Raw genomic sequence first — 25716 nt, 5'->3', positions numbered from 1 at the left:
GTGAGTAAATTAATTTCTAAATTACATGATGATCTGGGATTAACAGCTGAGGACTAGTTTTGCTATGGGTTGTAGGCTTAGAACAGAATGCTGACCTCTGCCCTCCAAATCAGCAGTGAGCCCCTACTTCATGTGTTCCTGGATCAGTGGAAGTGTGTGCTCAAAAATCTCCCTTGCTTTTGCTGTTTATACAGTAAATGGATCATGAGGATAACAAACTGAGCCAACAGATCATTAGGAGAGTGAGGTTTTCTGCAAATGACAAAAGATATTACCCTTTACAAGGAAAAATTTCAGAATCCATGAATCTCACATCTATCACGCATTTAAAAACATTACATTTTCCAAATGTTTGAGAATGAAAGCTCTATCACCAGAATATAAGGGTAGCTGTGGATTCTTTTCCTAATTTGTTAATAAGTGAATCCCAAATCCAGTAACAGTGCTGAATTTTAAAGATATATTTTTAATGACTTAATGATTGAGATAGTTTTCTATAAAAAGTAACATCAATGGTGGGTTCATAAACCTGTGGGTCCTTGTAAGGGTCCTAGAGACTCGTTGAACCCTCTAAAATAGTAAGTGTGGCACTTTCTGTCTTTTATTTTCCAAAATGTAACTGCCTGGAAATTTCCCCTCACCTTTAAATTTTTGCTTAGGCATCACTCTTCCTTTAAAATTTCTCTGACAGCTCGGACAAGCTACCATCTTTTCTGTTCTGTTTCATTACATGCATCCATTACACACACAAAATGTGCTTAAATTGCTGACACATCGTCTTCTCTACTAAAGAAAGACTGTGTTAGAAATGAGATGATGCCTTACTCATCTTTGTATCCCAAGCACCAAGGCTACTGACTAGCACAAAAAACTGGTTTATACACATTATGAAAACTGAACTAAGTGGGTTAAAAAATAATATTAAAGTCATTGAAAATGTGAAACTGTATTAGAGATTTTGATCAGCTGAGGCATGTCTAATCCTCTATGCACTTTTTCTCTATTAACTTAGTCCTTCTAGAAAATATATCCTATAATGATCCCAATTATATTGGCAAGAAATCTGAGGTTCAAATATGTTTATTTACCTGCCCAATGTCACCCAGATAGTGATGAAGTGAGGAATCACAATACAAATAAATATTGGCTATATGGTTGTAGAACAGCCATCTGTGACTACCATGCCATGCTGTTTGTGGGAAAGCAGCATGCAGGGCAATACTTGACATTTTAAGATGTTCCTTTATGACCAACAATTGTAAAGACTGGGTATATATTTTATTTTGACTATGAGTACAATAATCATGTTTTCTTTAATACATTTAGATTGTTGCATAATATCCCAGGTGCCTCCATCAGGACAATTGGGGTGTTTATAAAACTAAAAGTCTTCACTTGTCTAAAGATGCCCTGATTCAAATTACAACAAGCCAAAATACTGCATATTCTAAGCAAAATTTTCCCCTGTGGACTAACATTTTATGACCAGGTGTGTTCAGCTTGACTATCACTTTCATTTCAGGGACTGGCAAAAGCACTAGGTCTGACACTGGGATGTTGGCATAACAGAGCCCATTGTCTGGTACCTACTGTAGGACCATAAAGGGTGAATCTGCAACATAAATTAATGCCATTTAGATTCTATGAGGAACAAGTTTGTCTCTTTGAGGCTGAACTGGCAATGATGGCTAGCTCAGATTGGAGTACAGGCACACAGAGTGAAGAAAACATGCTTCGGAAATCTTATGTGCTATCCCTGTTGTGATTTATGGAGATTATAAAAGTTAAGTAGAATTGAAGTAAAACAATTTTGTAATCAAAAAAAGATAAATTCTTACTGTGAAAACAAATGTCTGCATGTGGAGTTAACTGTACTGTCAACCCTCTGTACAGTATCAAGAATAAATAACTCAATAGTCATGTCCAACTTGTCTATTCTATATTGCTTTAAAAATTAATTGCATGATGAAAAGTACCAAATATATCTTTAAATTAAGAATGATGTGACATAAATGGCATTAGAAAAACATCTAAATAAAAATGTTGTACAATATGCCTTTGATGTTGCCCACTGCAGAGATGTAGGCAATTATCCTGAAGCCAAGCTTCCACTAATAATAACAATGTTATTTAGGGAATTAAAACACTCCAAAATCTAGTAAAGCTATATAAAATATTTTCTTTTTTACAACACCGATTCTAATGGGATTCAAATGTGTTAGCAATTTGTCATCTTGGAGAAGATAAAAATGCCTGTCTTTTCAGCCACCTTGCTTTAACATTAAACATTAAAACAAATTAAATATTATCACAGCCATATAAAGATTTCTTAAAGCAAGAACTGAACTGTCAGTAAGATATCAGTGAAAAATAATCCATACTGTTTCTATAGCTCTTCAGTGTGTGAAGCTTCTATAAAGTTGAACATGATAAACAAAAGATTTTCACTTGAGTTGATAATTTTGAACATATTAAATCTTCTCCATATGATGGTTTAAGAAGTTTAACCTTAAAGGAAAAAAATGTAAAATAAAAATGATCATGAATAAAATATCTAAAATTCATATAAGAAAAATAAGTAGCATGCTTCTATTATTCAGTTCATTTTTGAGACCATTAAAAGTACAAAAAATTATATGACAGAAAATTAAAATAACTTTTTAGCACTATTAAATATTGAAAACAAGAGTAAGTATACCTTCAAAAATTAAGTTGGAAAATAATATCATTAAGGAGAAATAAAAAAAGAGATGAAAAACAAATAAAAATAAGAATGCATTTTGCATAATATTGATTACATATTAATACATATATAATAATACAATATATTGCATATAATACACTATATTATATATAATACGGTAGTGTTAAACACTATATATATGTTAATGTATATATATTTATGTTTATATATTTCACGATAGGCCCAGATAGCATTCCAGATGTGGATATTATGAGAAATTTTTTTTTAATTATAATACACGCATGCTAGATTAATTGTTCTAAAAAGACCATTAATATAAAAAATTTTCAAGAAAATAAGTGCCAGTAGTATTAAAATTATGATGAGAACAGTAAAGTCAATAACTCTGTCCTAAGCCCTTATTAGTAAACCAGATTATGTGCAATAGTCGAGTTGGGGACTACAATGTCAATTCAACTCAGGTTTTATCCTGTATATAATATTTACTCTCCAGAAAGTCAGCATTACCTTTTCTAGTTCGAAAAATACATTGGATTGACCATGCATTAGCTAAACACAATTAAAAGAAAAAAAATTTTTTGATCAATTTGATTATATGAAATTAACAATTTGTATTTAAGAAAGAACATGAATAAAAAAAGGTAAAATGTTAAAGACAATTGACATAATGGGTAATGATATGTGCAATTTCTAAATCTAAGGAAAAAATATATAGACAAGTAATAAAAGAGGAAACCCCAAAAGTTAATAAGTATATAAGATGTTCAAAATCACTTTAATCACTTTAATATACATGCAGATAAATTCTCATACAAATCCAAAAGAGGTATAAATGAGTATGTTCATTGCAACTTTTTGTGGAAGGAATTGAAGAAAAATTGTGCAGCAATGTAAGTGTGCACCAAAAAATACAGTGGATATACAATATGGAATATCATATTTAGCAGTTAGAATTGGCTGGACACATACATGGACGGAAACTGAGAAGAGCGATTAATGCAAAAATTAGAGAACTGAGGACTGGGCTTCAAAATGACATAGATGACAGAGGTTCTGTTCACCCCTCTGGCAACCAAATCAAAGTTGTAACAGAAACAAGGAGCAGCAGCAAGAAAAAATCACCTGAGATCTAGATGAACAAGCCATACAGCTAGGGAGAAATCCAAGAAAAGACCCTGCAACGACAGAAGGTAGGACTAGGCAAGGACACGGGAATGCCGGGTTCCAGCGGCTGAGTGAGACAGAAGCTGCAGCAGCGGCAGCAGCAGACACCTCTTAAAGGGGCCACATCCGCAAGGCTGATTTTCACGTCGTCAACAGACCTGCCTGCTCTGAGCACCAGAGCCTCCCGCTACACGCAGGAGGCACGAGGGATTTACAAAGAGATATTGTCAGAGAGAGGGTCTAGGCAAGATTCACTCGGTACAGAAGTGTCGGTGGTACCCATTGCTCCATAGAGCTCTCCCCACTTCCAGTGTGGGGACACAGTACCACCATAGCTGTGATGTCATCAAATTGGATAACAGGGGCCTCTCAGCCAGAGGATTCCCTGAAACCCCATTTCCCCCAACTCATGACCCCACCCAAGCCACATCCAGGTGTATCCTCAGCGAGTCAAGCACTCCTTGCTGAGTAATGCCTTGGTTTCTGGTGTGGCCTTTTGAGGCAGCTATAAGCACAGCATCTGTGAATTGCTTGCTGAATCTTTGCAGGTGGCCCCGGAGGAGTAGAGGCTTGGGCTAAATTTGGCCTGCAGCTGAACCTCTCTCAGAACTGTGGCACTGGACACCTACATTACAAATCCACACTAATAAGGCCAGGAGACTTAGGAGCTTTGCTCAGTACATAGAAATAGACACGGAAAGACAGCCAACATGGGAAGACAAAGAAGCAGAAACCATACGACAGAACAGAAGAGAACAGAGAGATCCAGATATAATAAAGTCAAGTAATTTAACAATGCAGAGTTCAAAACACTGGTTATAAAGATGCTCAATGAACTTTCGGGAAATATAGAGAACTCCAACAAAAAGATAAAAAACATAAAAATGGAAGTGGAAATTATAAAAGTAAACCAGTCTGAAATAGAGAACACATTATCTGAGATGAGAAGTATATTAAATGGAATAAACAAAGAAATAAACAAAGTGAATAAAGAAGAGGATCACATGCCCTATCCAGAGGACAGGAATCAGGACAACAGAATGGCAAGAAAAAGGAGGCCAAGACTACGAAAATGATTTAAGGAGAATATGGGACACTATTAAGGCTCCAAATATTCATCTGATCGGCGTAAGTGAAGAAAATTAAGATGTTGAACAGCTGTTTGAAGAAATAATGATGGGAAACCTCCTTAATCTGGTGAAGGAAATGGATATAAAACCCCAGAGGATTCCAAAAATCAGGGATCCAAAGAGACCAACGCCAAGACACATCATAATTAAAATGCCAAATGCTAAATACAAAGAAAAAATTTTAAAAGCAGCATGAGAAAAACAAATAATCGCATATAAGGGAACACCCACATGACTAGCAGCTGATTTCTCAAGAAAGACTACACAGGACAGAAGGACTTGACAAAAAATTTTCAAAAGAATGAAGACCCAAGGTATAATTTATCTATGAAGAACCAAGAATAATTTATCTAGCAAAGCTATCATTTAGAGTTGAAGGGCAGATAAAGAGCTTCCCGGACAAAAAAAAAAAAAAAACTAAAGGAATGTATCACCACCAAGCCAGAATTACAGAAAATGTTGGAGGGACTTCTTTAAGAAGTAAAAACATGCATCAAAAACAGGAATAACAAATGGTAACAACTACATTCCTATCAATAAGTACCTTAAAGGGAAAAGAATTAAACGCTCCAACCAAGGGGTAGAGTGGCTGAAAGGATAAGAAAACAAGACCCCTACATATGAAAAGGAAGGGAATGGAAAAAGATGTTGCTATGATAAACCTAGAAGGTATTTAAGTCAGACAGAGAAAGATAAACATATAATTTCACTTATATACAGAATGTAAGAATAAAAAAGAACAAACTAATCAAAAACAGACTCACAAATATAGTGGACAATTTGGTGGTGGAAAGAGGGGAGGGAAATTTGGAGGACTGGGAGAATGGGATGAAGGGTTAAAGAAGTACAGATTAGTAGCTGAGGGATGGTCGTGCGGGATAGGAAGTATGGCATAAGGAATGCAATTGGCATTAATACATTAGTTAGATGGAGGGTCAGGAAAGAGAGGGAGTGATTGAGGGAATCATTTCACAAACTATATAGATGTCTAACCAATGTACTGTATGCTTGAAACTAACAAAAAATTTTTTAAAATTAGAGAACTTAAAGATATTATCATAAAATTCTTTAATTAAAATATATACTAGTTAAATGCATTATAGTTGTTACTTATATATTGAGCATGACAAGAGTGTGGTATGGATATACAAAGAAATGAATTAACCAAGTAAGCAATCAATATAATAACAATGATTGTGAGAAAATGGAACGGTCTCAATATAGTTACATCAATCCACTTATGCTACATTAACAAAAAAGTCAGTAAGAGTGAGTCCACTTAATTTATTTCTTTTACTTGGAAATAAAGAAAGAGATCAATCAATCTGTGTTAACATGTAGGATAAAATTAATCAAGTTGTTAACCTTTTCTCTATCGTTTTCATTTCTTCACTTGTGAACTTCAAGTGTAAAAGCTGGCATGAATTACATTTTCTTATTCAGGACAGTTATTGTCACTGGGCCACTGCACCTGTGTGCAGTATATGTTATCAAAGGTCTACCTATACTTGGAAGTAAGAAAAGGTGTGAGCTAGTCCTGAGATATTACTGGGCACATAGTAGTACTGAGATCCCAAAACCGAAGAGGCTTTCACTGTGGCAGACAGAACATAGTGTTGTAGTACAATCAAATCCAAGACCCACGGAGCCAATTGAGATGAATTGTGAGTCTTTATTAACCGGCCAGCGACTGCCTTTCCATGCAGGGTTAGAAGAGATCAGCCCCGACCAGAAGAGGCAGTTTATATAGTCACCAGCACATCCCTGAGCAGATTACCATACCCTGGTTAACAGTTGGCCGTTAGCATATCCTTGATCAGATTACCCTGGTTAACAGCATCTCCTTGATCAGATTACCTTGGTTAACAGCATCTCCTTGATCAGATTACCACACCCTGGTTAACAGAATCAGAAGTAAATACTTAATGCTGGCTCACTGGAAAATTGTCCACCCATAACACATGGGAAGTGATAAATTTTAGGAAAGCATCGCTTAATGTTAATCTGAATTTTATTTGATAATTTTGCTTTTATTCTATTTACAAAATTGTTTTGCCGCTATAGTTGTATAAAATTTACAAGCTTAAGGAATTTAACAATTCTTCATCTTTTGGCTCATTCATAAATAAAAATAACAAGACTTGCTAAGCATGTAGTTCAGCCAGATATGATTATCAAGTGTGGTTATCAAATAAAAATGCATAGAGTTTCTTAAAACTAGATGCTAGATGTCAATACAAATGTGAGGTGCCTTTGATTATTATGTCCTAAACCAATAGGTAATCTAAACCCTCATATAATTATCAATTGATACTGTAGTATTCTGTCATTTCCTTCAACTTATCTACTATTTCTCTGTATTCATAAAAAATCAACAAGTGTGTAGATGTGAAAAGGAGGAGAAAGTAACAAGAAACATGGCATAATATGCAAATACGTTTTGAGATAATTAAATTTTAAAGTAATAAAAACAAATAAAAATGCATTAAAGTTGTTCACAGAATCACAAAAGTACATTAAATAAGTAATATGTTCACACAGAAAATATTCTTGAGAACATTTTTCTCACTTTTATGTTATTTTAATTATAATTTTTTTAGTTTTATAATGTTATGGTAAAATAAAATAATCTTTTTATTATTCATTTGGTTTCAGCATTATTTGGTTTGGTATAAATTACAAAAAGATTTCCATAAATTTCTTCAGAAGAGACTGTATTATGCAAAACAAATTCAGTTTTGGGGGGCATATTAGAATCAAGCAATACCGTTATATTTTATCTGTCTTAAAAACTACTCCGATTAATTGCATAAGGAATGGAATGATCATAAAATTCTGGGCATATTCTTCATCTTTTTATGTAAAATTTACAGAGGTAGAGAGAGAACTGGATCATTTTCTTTTAAGTCTTGGAGTTAATGAAAAATTTTTAAAAGCCTTTAGTAAGGTTAAGAAATAAACACATATCTCAAGTTATCTGATGAACATCTACTTTTAGTCCTGCCCATTTATCTGTGAGACTATCATCTCCCTTAGGATAAAGTTAAAAGACAAATTAGAGTCCTTTCAAGAATGGGAGCATAGGATAAATAGGCCACCAACAGTATTGTGTACACCATATTAAAGGTTTGGCTCTGGATGACTGAGAACTGAACCTAGAAATGGGACACTATAATGAAACAGTGGAGTTCCTGCTGCCGTTCCCACTACAGAATGCCTAGACTTCCATAAAAGCCCAGTTTCTTTCACAATTGCCAATAGGGTTTTTGAATATTCTTTATCTCTCCCTCCCCACCATCTAGAGAAAAGTAGCCAGATAATATAACTATCACAACTAAAAAGCCTTTATCACATTAAATCTTCCCCTAAAAAGAATAACACTGACTACCCCTGACACTTAAGAATGCGGTCCTAGGAAACCAGATACTTTCACAGCTTACAAATTGACATTAATAACTGTCTTTGTGATACAATTTTCTTTGAACAGCAACAATTCGGCCTTAGTCAGCATTTCACGTCATTAAACATCTAAATGATTCATTCTGAAGGTGTCACATTTTTTTCAGAAACTGAAAAGGGAAAGATATCAATTATTTTATTTTTAGGCTTTGCCATTTGAGATATTTTATTAGTAATATTAGTATGAGTTTAATACATGTTATTTACTTAACATAATAGAAAAGGTCTTACTAATAAAGTCACTAATGTAAACTTAATCCTCATTCCATTTAGTTTAATAATTATTAACTGAATTGAAGATATAGTCTAAGTAGAGAATATTATAAGTGGGAAGATCATATAGAAAGGTATTGTAAAAGCCTGAATGACAAAAGGATAAACTATGGAAGAGGAGGTCATGTATAAAAGTGGTAAAGAAGCAATGTTTGGAAGGAAGAACTTGTGATAAACAGTTGTAGGGTAAAGGAGGAAATGGGAAAATAGAAATTAGGAGGGGCTCTTGCTTCCTGCATATATGAATATGGATGATATTAAAGGGCTTCTAGGAAGATACAAGATTTTTGAGAGGAAATTGAGGAATTCAGTTTAGAATACATTCAATCTCAATTTTTAACATTTGGAATTAAGAGGACTGTGAGTCAACCAAAATGAAATATCCAACAATTAAATATTCAACTCGGAATTTCAGAGAAAAGAACATTGTTTAGCTTTATCTTTATGTAACGAAAAACAGTATGGGCATGTTTGTGCTCCAAAATTTTTGTTTAATAAATTTTGTCACAGTCATTTGTAGCTTTGTCCACATATTATTTAGATGTTTCAATGGTAAGCATTCTATCATGTAGACATGCCATAAATGGCTTCCAGACTTTTGTTGCACATTTGAAACACAAATTCTTCACCGAGAAGGACTCTTGGGAGTGTCCAATCCACTTCTTTAAGAAATGAGAAAATTAATTCTGGTTATGAGTAAGATATCCAGCAGCTGAGATTAATAAAGTCTAATGACTTAACCAAGGTTTTTTCTTCCCACTATCTCACACTTTAATCTTCAATATAAATATCCGATGTCCTCAAGTTGACTGAAGCATTTCGTAAGCAAGAAATAAATTTTATACTTCATAGCACTTAACAGTATATGTAATATAGTTAAAATAAACTGTTTCAAACAAAAACTGTTTTTTTTTTTTAGTTTAAAGTAAAATGCATAGCATTCAGATGCCAAATATGATCTAGAGAAAGAAGTGTGCAGTCATAGATAATATTTACTTATATAAAATATATTGAGGGCATCCTGAAAAAAGGATAAGTCCCCAGTAAATGCTATATTGGCTTTATTGATTATTTAAACCAATTGAACCTATTAAAATCTATTAAATCTATGAAAAAAATAAATTTCTTTAAAAATTACAACTTGTGGAAGCTTTGTTTTGCTATTATAAATGTCTTGCTTTGAACATTAGTCAGTAAAATGTACATTTTACATACACTTCCCAGATTTCGCTTAAATTTCTACTGTGAATTTTTAAAATTATTTTTGGATTATTTTCTATGCTTATATTCCCCAACATAAAACAGAAACTGAAACAGCATAACCCTCTTTGTATCACTTGTTACACATGAGTGGACTAACAACATTCTGTAATTGCTAAGTAGGAGCGGCAAGACTGGAACATCCTCCTATAAAACATGCCATTTTCCCTTTAATTAGAATAACTTGGTGGATCTACGGGTCTAAATCATAAATGTTCTATAAGTGATATTTTATACTGATGCATTTTCCCCTGTTGTGCTAACTTGGGTTGTGTAAACACATATACACTCCTTATCTCAAATCTTAAATTTATTCAAAACTTTCAAATTTATACTCTTATATTTTCCTCCCTACATAAAAAAATATTTCTAAGATCATAAATGTATTTAGTTTGAGATGCGAATATAAATCAATTCCCCTTATATTGACATATAAATGCTCCCAGAGCTAAAAAAAAAAAAAAAAAAAAAAGTATTTTTTCTTTATTGAATAACTTTTTTAATATTATTTTATACCTACATATTAATTTTCTGTTTTCTACTCAGTAGCACATAATAGTGATAAATGCTACTTGTCACTGTGTTAAAATCTATTAGAATGATTAATACATTTTAATCTTAATGTTTTACTTTTGATGTGGATATATAAGATGGCTTGTTAAATTTTAGTTAACTATATTAAAATTCTTATTGGAAGTTCTAAAATGTTTGCCACTGTGATTAGAGTGTTTTTATGCATGGAGCAGAGCAAAACAGAGAGACAGAGACAAAGAGAAAAGAAGAGGCAGAGAGAGAATGTTTGTTCAGTGTTAAAGATGTCTGACATATCTAGAACAAAAATTTTAAAATAAATTTTTTCTACACACAGACAACAGTTTAGTGGTCACCAAAAGGAAAGGGAAATGGCAAGGAGGTAGATAGGGGAAAAAGGGGTCAAATAGAAGATTTGACTTTGGGTGTTAAATACACAAGGCAATATACATATTATATATTATTGAATTGTACACTTGAAACCGATATAATTTTATTAACCAATGTTACCCAAATAAATTTAATGAAAAATAACTTTCTTCTGATTGCCTTAAAGATCTTTTCCCATAGGTCTCATAAATAGTTGAATAGCAGAAAGAGATCTTCATAAATTTATAAAGAAAAAACAACTCATAGATTTTTAAATTAGATAAAAAACACATGAAATTACAGAGAATAGCTGAGTAAGAGTAAGATATTGTAACATTAAGAGATTCTGCATAATAAAGTATCCCTATACCTACTAGAAGAAATATTTGATGGTTATTAGCTACATTGCTACATTTTTAAGAATAAAATTCTATAGAGAAAACTTTTTACTATACGGTATATTAAATACATGAAAATTGATGTGCCATTATTGAAAATATACATTTCATATAAAATATCCCAAAAATAGAATATTCAGAAGAATTTATGGGTGAAGAAATATGAAATTATTATACTATATGATAGGAAAATAGTGGCATCTTTGAGGATGTAATTGGTTAAATAAATCTATTTTCAACCAGGTCTGTATTTATAATGAAAAGAGTACCCAGTATCTCTTATTGACCCATAAGAGATGGAAAAAATAAAACGTATAAATAAATCTGCAAAACTCTACTGATAGAATCTGCCTATTTCTATGAAAACCAAACAATGACAAAAAAAGGGCAAAACCCAAAACAGCACATCATATGCTTGTAAGCTGAACTCATTTATTTACACTTCTGATTGCCAAAAAGGCAAAAACTCCTAAAACCTTTGTGAAAAAAGCAAGTGGAATGTCAGCTCACATTTGCAGACACGCTGTGCTTTTCTTGAGTGCTTTACCCACGTGGAGAACATATCAATCATCACATCCCATCTCTATTTCTATAATCACAGATGAGGTTTTAATTCAGTCTATTTGAGTCTGCCTACAAATGGACTTACTTACTTTTAGTATGAACTGATTAACTGGAACAAAAAAAAGGACTTTACTTTTTATAAAACTATGACAATTGAATTTTGTAAACATTCACCATTTATAATCAATTAGCAAAGGGTATAGCTATATAACTAAATTAATGGTAGAGTGTAAAAAGTGGCAGGTGGGCCAATTATAAATGTTTCCAAATGTTAAGATAGTTGTCCTCACAGTGGCAAATCTTATCTAGAACTTTGATTGATTGATTAATTTTTAATTTTAATGTAAGCTTAAATATATAAGGCCAGAGCGACTAATCATGGTAAAGTCCATTTGTCCTTAAATCTCTCTCTCAAAAGATATTTGACTATGAATAAATTTTATATTCTATATTTATTACTTAAAAATGATATACATTTGCAAATCTTTGTTATTTATGTTACTCTTTGGCATTGTTATTTTTGTTGTTCAGTATCCATTAACATAGCTTACACTTAAGAGTTTAGATTTTTTTGAAAAATTAAAATAGTTCCGATTTAATATTAACAAGTTTAATTAGAAAGAATGTATAGGGAACTTGGGTAGTGATGTAAATCAGTTAGGAGTAAGAATAAAAGCTGTTCAAAGACCTTTATTTGGGTATTGTATGAGGAGCTATCGATACTTAACAGTGACTGTGAGAAACACTTTGGCCACGGGCCAAATTAATTTCAAGTGGAGCCACACAGTCATATCTTCTTGGTCAGCTTGCCCTGCATCAATGATGGTTAGCATGCTTCCACCACTGACATGGAATTTACCACTATCAGTAATCTGAGCACCTGCCTCATGGGTGAAAAAATATTGTCACTGGGAAAAAATCTAATTCCTTATAAAATAACAACTTTACATTTTGTTTCATGTAGTTTTATTTGTTCAACGAATATTTACTAAGTGCCTACTACATGTCAAACACTAGATGAGGTATTATATGAATCTAATGGAAAAGAGGAAAAAGAAAGAGAAATAGATTTCCAGAAACTTAAAATGAAAGAATCAATATTGTTGCAATAATAAGGCTTAAAGAACTAAAGGGAGTACAATATATAAGTAAAGTTATTATTTCTTTAAAGTCACTAAAGTTTTGAACCAGGTAAGTACTTTTTTTCATGTCACTTTGTCTTAATGCAAAGCTTTTCATTCCTTCCTCGTATCAGCTAGTGACCTACTTTTAATACGCTTCAAAGTTATTAATGCAAAATTATTTCTTGCTAGCTATGAAAACTCTTAATTTATACATGACAAAAACAATTTTTCCGTAGAGGAATTTAGTTATGCTTATGAAGCTATTTACCAAGCAATTGAGAAAAAAATAAACTTTATCAAAGTCCTGAGCCAAAATCAAATATAGTCACGTTTAAGAAGAAGATGAAAGAGAAAGATAAGGAGTAGGGGAGGGGGAGAGGAAGAGGAGGAACAAGAAGGAAGAAAATGAGGAGGAAGAAGAAGGAAGAGAAGGAGGAGGAAGAAGAGGAGGAGGAAATAAATGTTTCAGTGTGAGAAGTATTACTTGCTAACAAAAATCATAACAGTAATAAATCAATATGATAATCATTACCTCTGTTTCAGTGGATCAATACATTTGTCAGTATTTTTAATATTACTGTACTTTGAGCTCTTACCTTATTCCAAGTAATTATGGGCTATGGTTCTCCATTAGCATGACATGAAATGTTTATATTACTTCCAACTTCTATACTTGTATCATGAGGTAGTTGAGTAAACACTGGAAGAACTGTGGAAACAAACCAAAACAGTGTCACGTCTATATTATTTTTGTCAATATGTGCCAACCAAGTTAAATAGTGTAAATATGGATACTATATTGGTTAGCCACACTGGTTTTTAAAAAATCAATTACTTGGACATCTGGGAAAATAATAAACATTAAATTCAAGGTAATAGCAATCAGGGTAGAGGTGAGAGCAGAGAAAAGGGAAGAATACATACTGTCTTTAATCATATTTGTAATATTTTTTTCTTCATATGAGTAGTGGAAACAAGAATTCATTATTCTTTCTCATTATCTTTTTGTAAGTCTGAAGTAAAAATATATGGTAACATCAAACATTTATTGCTGGCTAAAATAAAGATTTAATTTTATCTTATTTTTTTTCAAAAAACACAAACTACATAACTCACCTAATATGAAATCGTAAATTGGAATGTCCATGTAACTATTAAGAAAATTAAATTGATAATTGTTTAAAATCCCAAAAAACAAATCTTTGGGAGGATAAAACATTTACTTTTTAAAAAAGTTACAGTTGACATTCAATATTATTTTATATTAGTTTCATGTGTACAACATGGTGGTTAGACATTCATGTAATTTAAAAAGTGATCTCCTCATTAGTACCCGCCTGGCACTATATATAGGTATTTCAATATTATTGTAATAACTATGCTGTATTTCACACCCTGTGATCATTTTGTAACTACCAATTTGTACTTCTTAATCTCTTCACCTTTTCATCTAAAGAGGAAAAGCCATGTAATAATATCAATTAATACAAAATAGAATTTGGCTAAACTCAATACTCATTTATAATTAAATAAAACTGCTCAGAAAGATAGGAATAGAACAACTTAACACGATTTAAAAATGAACATAGACAAATAAAAAACTGCAAGAAACTTTCGACTTAATGGTGGAAGAGTGACTGTTTTCCCTCTCAGAAAGCAACGAAGTCAAGGAAGTCTGCTCTTACCACTTTTATTCAACATAGGGCTGGATGTTTCAGCCAGTGTAATAAGGAAGGAAAAGGACATAGAAGACATGCAAATTGGAAAAAAATAAATAAAAATTTCCTATTTGCAGATGATTTTATTGTCTATGTAAAAAATTCTAAGAAATCTACAAAAATACTTTGAAGTGAGCTCAATAAGATTGTAGGATACAATATAAATGTAAAAAATTATGTTTATATATTCAAGCAATGAACATATGGACATAGACATTTAAAAAATAATTTAGAAGTGTTCAAAAATATTAAAATACTTAGGCATAAATCTAATAAAATGTATACAGTGCTTCATGCTGAAAACTAAAAAATGTCGATGTAAGAAATTAAATAAAATCTAAGTAAATAGAGAGACATATCATATTCTTGGATTGGAAGTCTCAAGATAGTAAAAATTTTATTTCTTTATAAACTGACTTTAGGTTTAATGCAATTCCTATCAAAATTACAGCTAGATCTATTCTTTGGAAATATAAGCAAGATTATTATAAAATTTATATGAAAATGCAAAATAACTGACATAGCTGAATAATTTTGACAAAGAAGGATAAAAAGGAATATGCATATAAAAAGTGATTATATAGCTGCAATAATAAAGACGGGCACATACATCAACAGAGAGAGTAAAGAACCCAGTAATAGAACCACACAAATATGTTCAATTGATTTTGACAAAGGTACAAAAACAATTACACAGAAGACTTTTTTTAACAAATGATGCTGGAGCAATTGGAAATTTATCCATAGGAAGAAAATGACTTGCAACCAAAGTCTCATACCTTATACAAAAATTATATCAAAAAGGACAACAAATGTAAATATAAAATGTAAGACTATGAAGCTTTTAGAAAAAGAAAATTAGAGAAAATCTTTGGGCTAGGCAAAGGGTTTTTAGACTTTGCATCAAAAGCACTGTCCCTCAAAGGAATAAATGATAAATTAGACTGTCAAAATTAAAAATGTTTGTGTTGTGAAAGACCATGTTGAGAGGATGAAAATAAAAGTTACAAACTAAGAAAAATAGTTTCAAACCACATATACAATAAAGGGTTACTTTCTAGAATATGTAAAAAAAAAAAAAAAAAAAAAAAACCTTAAAATTCAACAAGGAAAGACCAAACAATTCAAATACAAAATCTGCAAGACATAATATTGCAGTGAAGTATATGAAAAGATCCTTGATATCATTAGTCGTTAGAGAAATATACATTATATTTATGATTCTATTTATATATCATTTTTCTGTCTGGATTATTTCTTTTTTATTAAAATTATTAAAATTATATAGGTTTTAAGTATACAATTCAATAAAATGCCATACATATATTGCCTTGTGTATTCACTATACAAAGTTAACCTTCCATGTGCCCTTTGATAGATTGGATAAAGAGATAAAGATGTGTGTGGTACATATATACAATGGAATATTACTTAGCCATAAGAAAAGATGAAATACTGCCATTTGCAACAACCTGGATGGATTTTGAGATAATCATACTAAGCAAAATAAGTTAGACAAAGAAAGTTGAGAACCATATGATTCCACTCATATGTAGGATGTAAAACTGAAAGCAACAAACAAATATATAACATTCTTGACAAAATTATAGAAATAGAGAACAGATTAGTAGTTGCTTGGGTTTTAGTTGATGGTGAGTCTGGAGAGGGTGAGAATGGGAGGGAAATAAGCATGGCTTAAAAAAAAAAAAGAGAAACATAAGGGATCTTTGTAGTTATGAAAATTTTGTGGATCTTGACATGTCAGGGTTCTGGTTGTGATATTGTACCATGTTTTGAAAGATGTTGCCACTGGAGAAAATTGGATAGTGGGTACACTGAATTTCTCTGGTTGTTTCCAACAACCAAGTGTGAATCTACAGTTGTCTCAAAATAAAAAGTTTAATTAAAATAATTCAGCTATGTGGACATGCAAGGGAATCATAAATACCAAACCCAAGTTAGAGGCAAGTAGACTGAAGTTGAGAACAAGTAGAAGAGAAGAGGAATGAATAGTCAATTTTAAGCATATTCGTAATGTTTATTTCTTCATTTCAATAGTGAGTATAAGTGTTTTTATTTTTATTTCAGTCATAATGAAAGATATCAAGATGATACCCTTCTTGATATCTTTCATTATGACTGAAATAAAAATAAAAATTTAATATAAAAAATTACTACTAAGATAAAAAAAATCTGTTAAAATGAGAATCTTATTTTGTTTTCTTATATGCTAAGTTAATGCAAGTATTCAGGTTTGCTGAGACCATGGCACAGAGTGGATGTCTCATGAGGACCAGTGAATCTATTACAATGGAAGTGACCCTTCTAATTCAATCAAGGGACCACTAACATCTAATATTTCACGTCACGACCCTGATTTCCAATATTTTCAAACACATTCACCTCTTGTCACAACAACTACTCATTACCATAGACTGTGACATGGTACAACCATCGGAAATGTCTAATACCACACTCTAAAGCAAAACTTCCTCTCTCTACTACTCTTTTATCACCTCATTTTAACTTCATCTAAACTCTTAGTAACCTTCTTCTTCTTCTTTCCTATTACCTACACCTTCCTAGTTATTTATTCTCTTCTTTTTTTGGTCAAGACCCCAAGTTCCATCACCTCTACCACTTCCCTTCCAACTCCTTTACAACTTTATCCTTCTGTTCAACATATCTTCATTGTTTTCTTTTCTCCTCTCCCCACGAAATATATGGCGTAATCATGTCTTAGATTGTCAATAACAAACTGCTCTTGTCACTACAGTCCAATTTAACAATAATAAAAAGTATTCTAAGCATTTATTACTTTTTTCAAATCATCTACTTTATTTCTCAACACACCTTTCTCCTACAAAATTATGCATCTTCTACTCCACAGAGAAAACAAGAGCCGTTCCAATATAAATTCCTCAAGTTCTTATCAGAGAGGTATCTCTCTCTACACTCATTCTTAGCTCCTCTCTTCTCATGTAAACCAAAGGCATTCCAATTCTCTTGCCTTAAAGGCAAATTGCTTTACTGAATTTGCAAATTCTGTTTACTTTTGCCACCTGAGAGATCTTGAACTATTTATTACTCATTCTTGCTTCCATCTTTCTGATTTCTCCTTCCCTTCAGAAAGTACTTCAGAAAAACAGGCTTTTCACCTTTTTTTCTCATGTCTCTGCCTTATCTTTACTGCCACCGTTTTACTACTTCCCTTCATGGAAAATATATATATATTGAATAAAAGAAATAGTCTCTGCTTCTCACACCATATGTCATTCACTCCTACATCCATTTCCAAAGCATTGGTTCCCTTGATTGTATGAAAATTGTTCTTGTTTAGATCCTTATAATCAGAATCTTAACAACAACAACAAAAAAAATCCAGTCTTTATTGAAAGCATCTTTTTTTTGGGGGGGAGGGGCTCTTGACACATTTGACCATTGTCTCCTGGGGATAATTTTTTTCTTAGTTGTTGAGAAGCCTGTTTCCTCTGGATATCTGTGTCATGCTGGGCGTTCCTTTATGATGCCATTCATAGATATTTTCCCTCCCTATATTTCAAGGAAATTCTGTCCTTGGCCTCTTTACATTCCCACTTAACATACCACCTTAGTTCTAGATTGTTTCTTTACACCATGAACTATACAATGTAGCTTCATGCTCATAAACCAACCATCTCATAGACATCTACGTTCAATCCCAACAAACATACCAAATTGAACTTTGTTTCCAAATTATATTCATTATCTTTCCTCATTTGTTAATTTATTTTTATTTTTTGCTATTGAACTAGCGAATTCTCCATATATTACAGATAAGGGGGGAAAAGCCACTTATCATTGATTTTTTCTTAATTTTTTAACGTTTTTATTAAATTTATTGGGGTAACATTGGTTAATACATTATATAAAATTTAGGTATACAACCTTGTAATAAAACATCTGCATACTCTATTGTATGCTCACCACCCCAAGTCTAGTCTCTTTTGTCACCATATGTGTGACACCTTTTATCCTCTTTATTCTCTCTATACTCCCCTTCCCCTATGGAACCATCATTCTGTTGTCTATTAGTTTTTTCGCTTGTATGTTTGTTTTCTTTGTTTGTTTATTGCTTTTTGTTCTACAATTCACAATCTTCTCAATTCCAAGAACTACAGTTTTGCTGACAGGTAACCTGTATTTATCTTTGACATCTTTTTTTTTTTTCATTTTCAGTAAATGGATACTTTAATATTGTTTCATGATGACATACGATCCTTTTGGTCAAACATGTTTAACAAACTTCTCAACGTTCAGGATCCACAAGGAGATTTTTTCTTAACCTTTGAGTTATTCCAATGGGCCCTGAGAATGCCTCAACTATTTGTTCTGTCTCTCTCTTTATAAAACAGAAAATTTAAAGTGATTAGGCATATTCGATATACTAAAATTACATGGGGAGCTTTGTCAAATAAAGAAATAATAATTATGTTGTATTTGTATGTATATATTCTTATTAATAAAGTGAATTTTCAGCAGATTATAATCCCCAAGAGTCTGCATCTCCTGATATAATATTTTCATTTGTAATTCTAGCTGTAAAATGTTATATTGCATAGAAAAGCAAACTTTTACTCAATTGCATTCTAGTCATATCTATAATTATGTCATTTTAAGTTTTTGTGTTTTGCAGACAGTCATTATTTTATAGTCTTTTGCTGTTTTTACTGTCTTCCGATACTTTTTAAAATATGTTTCATCTTCAGAAAGATGGAGAGAACTCTGACTTATTCCAAAATACAAGTCTCTGAGAATATACTTGCAGATCATATCTTTAAAATGGATAGATTCGTAGACTTCTAAAGAATAACTGTATTCATGAAATGTTGGCATGTAATCAAGGTAAATAAGAATTGATTATATGGGCTGAGTAAACTGAAGAAGATTATAATTTTTTATGAAATTTTGTTTAAAATATTGCTGATTTTTTAACCTTTATTTTACAGACAAAAGGAAACATGTTTCTCTTAAAGTGCCTATGACTTAGCAATTTGGTAAATTATACCTTTGTAAACAGATATGAAACACTTATCCCTACTTGATCTCTCCAGAATTCAGAAAGTCTTAATGAGTATTTTTATTCTCATGGCAATGTTATTATTTGCATAAATTCAATAAGAATATGTTCTCTTAATAACAAAACATAATTGGAAACTGGTTTTTATTACCAAGACTTTGACAGAAATGTCATGTATGATAGAGAAATTCAGAGACTTAGATATGACCAGACAGCTTTGAGGAATTAAGATTGACTTATGAAAGTCAATAAAAGCCCCTGGAAATATTGTCCTGGTACCTTTCTGACATGATTCCCAGAAGCCTTACCATGTTATAAAAAATGTCACCCTGGGAAGGTGCAGGAATCTCAAGATGTTTTTGGGACCTCGAGCAGAGGGGAACTCAGCTAAAACCTATAGGGATGGCAGGCAACAATACAAATATCTGATGGCAAGTTCTTGCCTTGAATTTTCTGGCCTCGAGAGGACTTTTAAATTCAGTTTGAAGATTCTTTATGAAAGATGCCAACAAAATAGATTTAAAACTGCCTGTATGGTTAATTAATATTCTTGCTATGTTTATACTAATAATCAAGCCAAGTTTATTTAAATAGACTTATTTTGCAAATAAACTAGTCTAAATTTGGCTATCTTTGATAAAAGAAAGGACCGTTAGAGAAAAAGTTACATTTTAATAGAAACTATAATATTGTACCTATAATCAACAATGATGTATTGCTAGATTTATTTTTAACTAACATACTTTATTGCTAAAGGAATATCATTTTAAAAGTAAAATTGGGTATTCCGTTTGTTGGTAGCATGTAGAAAAGAAAATAATTTTTATTTGTTGATGTCATATTTAATAATTTTGCTAAACATCATTTCTGACGGTCTTTCTGAAGATGTTTTTGAATTACATAAAAGAAAAATTCTATCACATATAAATAATATAAATCGTATGTATTACTGTGGAATGCATAACTTTTTTCTATTTCTTTTCTTTTTATTCAGGCTAGGACCTTTTATTATAGCATTGAGTAAATGCAATCGTCTTTCTAATTCCAAAGGGAATATTTCTAACATTTTATCTTAAAAAACATTACTTCTGGTATTTTTTTCTACCAAAAATATTTTTGGTAGAAAACATTTTAATGGTTTGTTTTTAAATTGCTAAGATTTTTTCTTAATGCATAAACGATAAATTTAATAAAATATTTTCTCTGTATCTATTGTTGTAGCCGCCAGTCCCTGAAAGACACACGGACCACCAGAACTCAGTGAGTGAGTTAAAGGAAACACTCTTTATTCAGCCAGCTGGGTCTGCCAGGGTATGCGGACCCCAAATTAAGCAGTCCCAAAATGTAGAGGTACAGGGTTTTTACGCCCCAAATCTCATTCTTTATTCTGTCTAAACACAAAGGCTATCTTTCTTCTATTCACTATCTGTCAACTCACCGGTCAGGTGCGTAAGCTGGGGTACAGAAGCAGAAAGCTTGTTTAGAATGTTATGTTCTTATAATCAAAGGCCTACGTGCCCATAGCAATAGTCATACAGTAATTTCTAGTAAGAGTCCATTTTTTAGCCACCACACTATTAAAGCCATAATTTGTCTTTCAGGAATTTTTAATGTCATTGGATACATTTAGGCAATATTTTGTAAAAATTATCAATTTTTTCTCATAATATTTTTTATTAGTTAAAGTTGAAAAATATTTTCTTCTATTCTCTGAAAGAGTCTTATAGGAGTGGATTAATCTTTATCTTAGTATATTTACAGATTTGTCTGCAAATTAACTACCGGTTTCTTTACTCTTTTCTTATATTTTATTAAATAATCTGTTGGTTTGGTAATATTCATCTTTTTTGGCTTTCTGATTTGAAATTTATATCTATATTTTTATTTTTTGTTAATTAACCTTAATATTTTTTACATTCATAATTTTAAAAGTCTGAAATTAATAGATTAACCACCCCCTCAATTCAGGTATACAAAAATATTACACTGCTTTAATTGCAATAACCATTTTCCCAAATGATATTCCACTGTTAGGTAATATTTAACCATGTAATTTTTATTCAATGTTACATTTAAACATTATTATAATTTAATACAGAAAATATTTTAATATTACTCACATGTTCACCACTTTATTAATCTTAATCTTTTAAAATCTGTTCTTTCTTTAAGTTTAGCCCTTAGAAATTGCTTTAAAGTAGTATTATAGCTAGCAAACACTCTCAGTTTACCTAAACAATAACTTTATTTAGCTCTAATCCTTGAAAAAATGATAGTTATACAATACTAGATTTCATTTATATTTTTTGAAACACTTTGGAAACTTGATTCCAACATCTTGTGACTTCTAAGGCTGCCTATATGAAACTTGTTTAAATGCCATAGTTGTTGTGCCTTTTCTGTCTAACAAGTGAGTAGTATCCCTTCTATGACTACCCTATCAGCAGGGGCTGTGGGAGAGATCAGCTATACGAAGAAACAAGATTGGCTGAAAGGCCATGAGCTAGAACTAGGTTTCCCATACCAGAGAACTGAATAGTAGGGAGACCTTGCTATGGCCTCTGAACAATATGCATATGAATGCTGGAGAAGTAACCACACAGAAGACTTTGATGACTAGACAAGACCTAACAGCAACAAAAAAGAGAGGGCCATCTAACCATTGCTTTGCAATCAGTCTTCCTGTACTTTCTGTGTCACCACCAGGAAGAGATTATTAAAAGATACAAAGAAGAAAAATATATGAAGAGCAACTAAGGCTTGCCCATTCCCAGTCCCTATACTCAGATAAACACCCCAAACCACTGGAGTCACTGCTCTGAGAGAAGGAAAAAAAAAAAAGAATTGTGTGTGCATTGTGAGATTTAAACTTTAAAAAGAAGAGTTGGAACCTTGTGGTTTGGCAGCATAGTAGTAGTATTTCCCTTTTTATTTACCAAGGGAAAAAAAAAACAAAAGTTATCCATAAGTAACAAGGAGAATGAGAGACAAATGTACTACTAGTTTTATTTATAAGAGTACTACTTTTATTTCTTCAGTAAATCTGAGGGAGTGCTAGAGCCCACTCCCCACGAAAAGTTAAAGGAATATTTACTAAAAGCAGAGAAAATCAGGTAGAGATGTGTAGGAGAGGCTGTGGCACAGATCTCAGGGAGAGTCAAGCACATACACTTGCCAAGACAGAGGGATATCTCTAGAACAAAAGCTGTGTGATATGCTCCCAGTGACACTTTTTAATATGCCTACCTAATTATTTCCAAATCTTTTATTGAATTATCTTTTCCTCACTGGAAGGAAATGTTATCTCCTTTATACATTACAGTCCCATATGAAATTGAATTAATTTGTAGATGATATATTTTTGTCTTAATATACTATGTGGGCACTGTTTTCATTACTGTGTATTTCATTATTTAGTATGATTAGTCATCCTGAATTAAGGTTATTTTACAGAATTGTCCTAGTTATTCTTTCTTGTGTTTCTGGGTTAATTAGAATATTTTTTTCTTTTCAAATCTATATTAAAAGATGGCGATAATATTAAAAGTCATTGCTCTGTTCTTTCTTTAATGATAACATTTATATCATTTTTCTATGAAGCAAGTTTCTTGCTAATGAATATTCAGTAGGTTTATATTATCCTGTTGAAGAAATATCTATTCAGACCTATGTTACAAGAGGATTTTAATGAGAATGAAAAATGATATCAAATGTCTTTTTTGTATCTGTGAAAAGAATTATGATTTTTCTCCTTAATAAATTTCCTATTAGTGCGCCATTCTTGAATTTCTGTGCTTTGCTTCTTTATAATTTACAATTATTTATTTATAATGGATTTTTTCATAGTTTTGTAATTTTTTTATATTTTAATGAATTCTTAGGATGTTGTTATCATGATTATGCTTGTTTTATTAAAATTATTTTATAGTATTCAATATTTTCTAATCCCTGAAACAATTTAAATAATGTTAGATTTGTTGATTATTTAAAGATATTTTTTTCTTGGGAAACAACCTAGTCACATGCTTTTACTGGAGGTAGTTCATTTACACTTTAATATTCAGAATAATTAACAATCTATACAGCAATGCCAGAGAGTAACAGCAGAGTTGTCTACATTGTTCTGATCTTTGACACCTTCTGTCTCCCTGCTGTAATCTTTTTAGATATCCATACTGAAATAAGCTTTCATTAACTATTACTAATATCACCCAATGTTTATAATATATTTACATATAGTTGAGCAAAATATTGATAGAAAAAGTAAAGCCATTGCATAACTAAATGTTAGAAGCATCTCTGGAGTGAAAACCCAGTAAGAGACATAAAGAATAAACATGAGAAAGGCAAGTGAAATGACGTGAAAAGAAAAAGTTAAATTAAAAAGAAAAATGAAAGGTCTAGAAATCAGGCGAAGGTGATCCAACAAATGAGTGCTTCCCAAACACTTTGGTCTCAGGAAACTCTTGCTGTCAGGAAATAGTGTGATGACCCCACCCTGATACTGCATCTGGAAAATCTGGCACCATTCTTGACTGACTCCCAATGGAATTACAGCTTAGCCTCCTGAGGAATTCCCTCACTCTCATGTTTGCCCCTTTGTAAATTTTACTTACGACAATTAGAGTGCAAATTTTAAAAGTAATCTGATCACCTCCATAACATTTGTTTATTACACGTGTGCAGTTTTTGGAATATAAAAAGTTATTGAATTGTAACATTTAAAGTGCTGAAGTAGCGTATCAATGATGGTGGGTTTCATGACTCTTAACGCTGATAATCCTAACAACCATACTCCTAGCCATCATTATACTTCTTAACTCTGAGCTTATTCTGAGCCTGCACTCCCTATGGCCATTATAAAGTAAATGCATTGTCATTTTAAACTATTTCAGTGAATATCTGTCATATTATACATTTTATTAAATATATAACAGGAAAAAATAATAGCTAAATTTTATTGAGTTCATACACAGATGTGCCAGTTACCGTTCTAAATATTTACAGGTATAAATAATTCAAACCATCACCCCCATCCCCCAAATGCCCTAGGTTCTAGGAAATTATATCCCAGCATATAGATAAAGAGACTCTGGTAAACACCAGTTAACTTACTTGCCCAAGGTAATACAACTAGCAAATCAAGGAGTGGAGATGTAAATCTCAGCTTTCTGGTTCCAGTGTCCACCTCCTACTCATTCTAATCTTATAAAGACTACAGCAAAAACTTCAGTCAAAAAAAAAAAATTCACAAATGTTTATATATTTAGAATTTAATCTAGTCCTGAACTAATTGTAGAAGTTAGAAATCCCAAACCCAGGGAAATCCTTTTTTTTTGTTTTTTGTTTTTGGTTAGGTTTAAAATAAGGGGTAGGGTAAGGACTAAGTTTAATGTTAGGTGTAGGGTTAAAGTATGGTTAGGGTTAGGCTTTGCAGTAGGGTTATAATTGGGGTTAGGGCAAGAGTTAGGGTTAGGGGTTAAGGCAAGTGTTAGGTGTAGGTTTAGTGTTTAAGTTTGGGTTAATGTTAGATTTTTATTTGTTTGTTTTAAAGGTTAAAACATTTTTTCTTTTCTTATTTTATTTAAATTTTAAAAAGTTAGACATTTATACAATCCATGAAACCCAGATAAATATTAATTAAGTTCTCATTTCATAGATTGCCAACCTTGCTTTGTACTGTTCTGGTGGCTCCCTAGAAGTATCAGACCTCATCAGCGGAGAAGGTAGCCTTTGCCTGCCAGGCCCCACACTCTAATCACGCTTCAATGACAGCAGCTATTTTTTATTCATTTGATATGTTAGAGTTTCATTTATTGTTTTATTTAATTTTGGACTGAAAAAAGATCCTACTACTTTTTTAAAATGCTTTAATTTTGTTTTAAAAATCAGGAAACTGAGTCCCAGAGTGGATGATCTAAGACACATCACATATTCAAATGCTGAAAATTAAAACTTAACAG

The 25716-nt window shown here is 31.9% G+C and overlaps 1 protein-coding gene across 1 annotated transcript in view; it reads right to left on the bottom strand.

The window, feature by feature from the left end:
- PXDNL (peroxidasin like) overlaps positions 1 to 25716 on the bottom strand; it is a 435474-nt gene that overhangs the window by 74306 nt on the left and 335452 nt on the right. Inside the window, 3 exon segments of the mRNA XM_036232726.1 lie at positions 96 to 215; positions 218 to 252; positions 1839 to 1937. Of these exon segments, the coding sequence (XP_036088619.1) occupies positions 96 to 215; positions 218 to 252; positions 1839 to 1937 (254 nt within the window).

This window comes from Rousettus aegyptiacus, unplaced genomic scaffold (assembly GCF_014176215.1).
Source record: "Rousettus aegyptiacus isolate mRouAeg1 unplaced genomic scaffold, mRouAeg1.p scaffold_m13_p_15, whole genome shotgun sequence".
NCBI classification, from domain to species: domain Eukaryota; kingdom Metazoa; phylum Chordata; class Mammalia; order Chiroptera; family Pteropodidae; genus Rousettus; species Rousettus aegyptiacus.
This window is presented reverse-complemented; position numbering and strand designations above follow the sequence as displayed.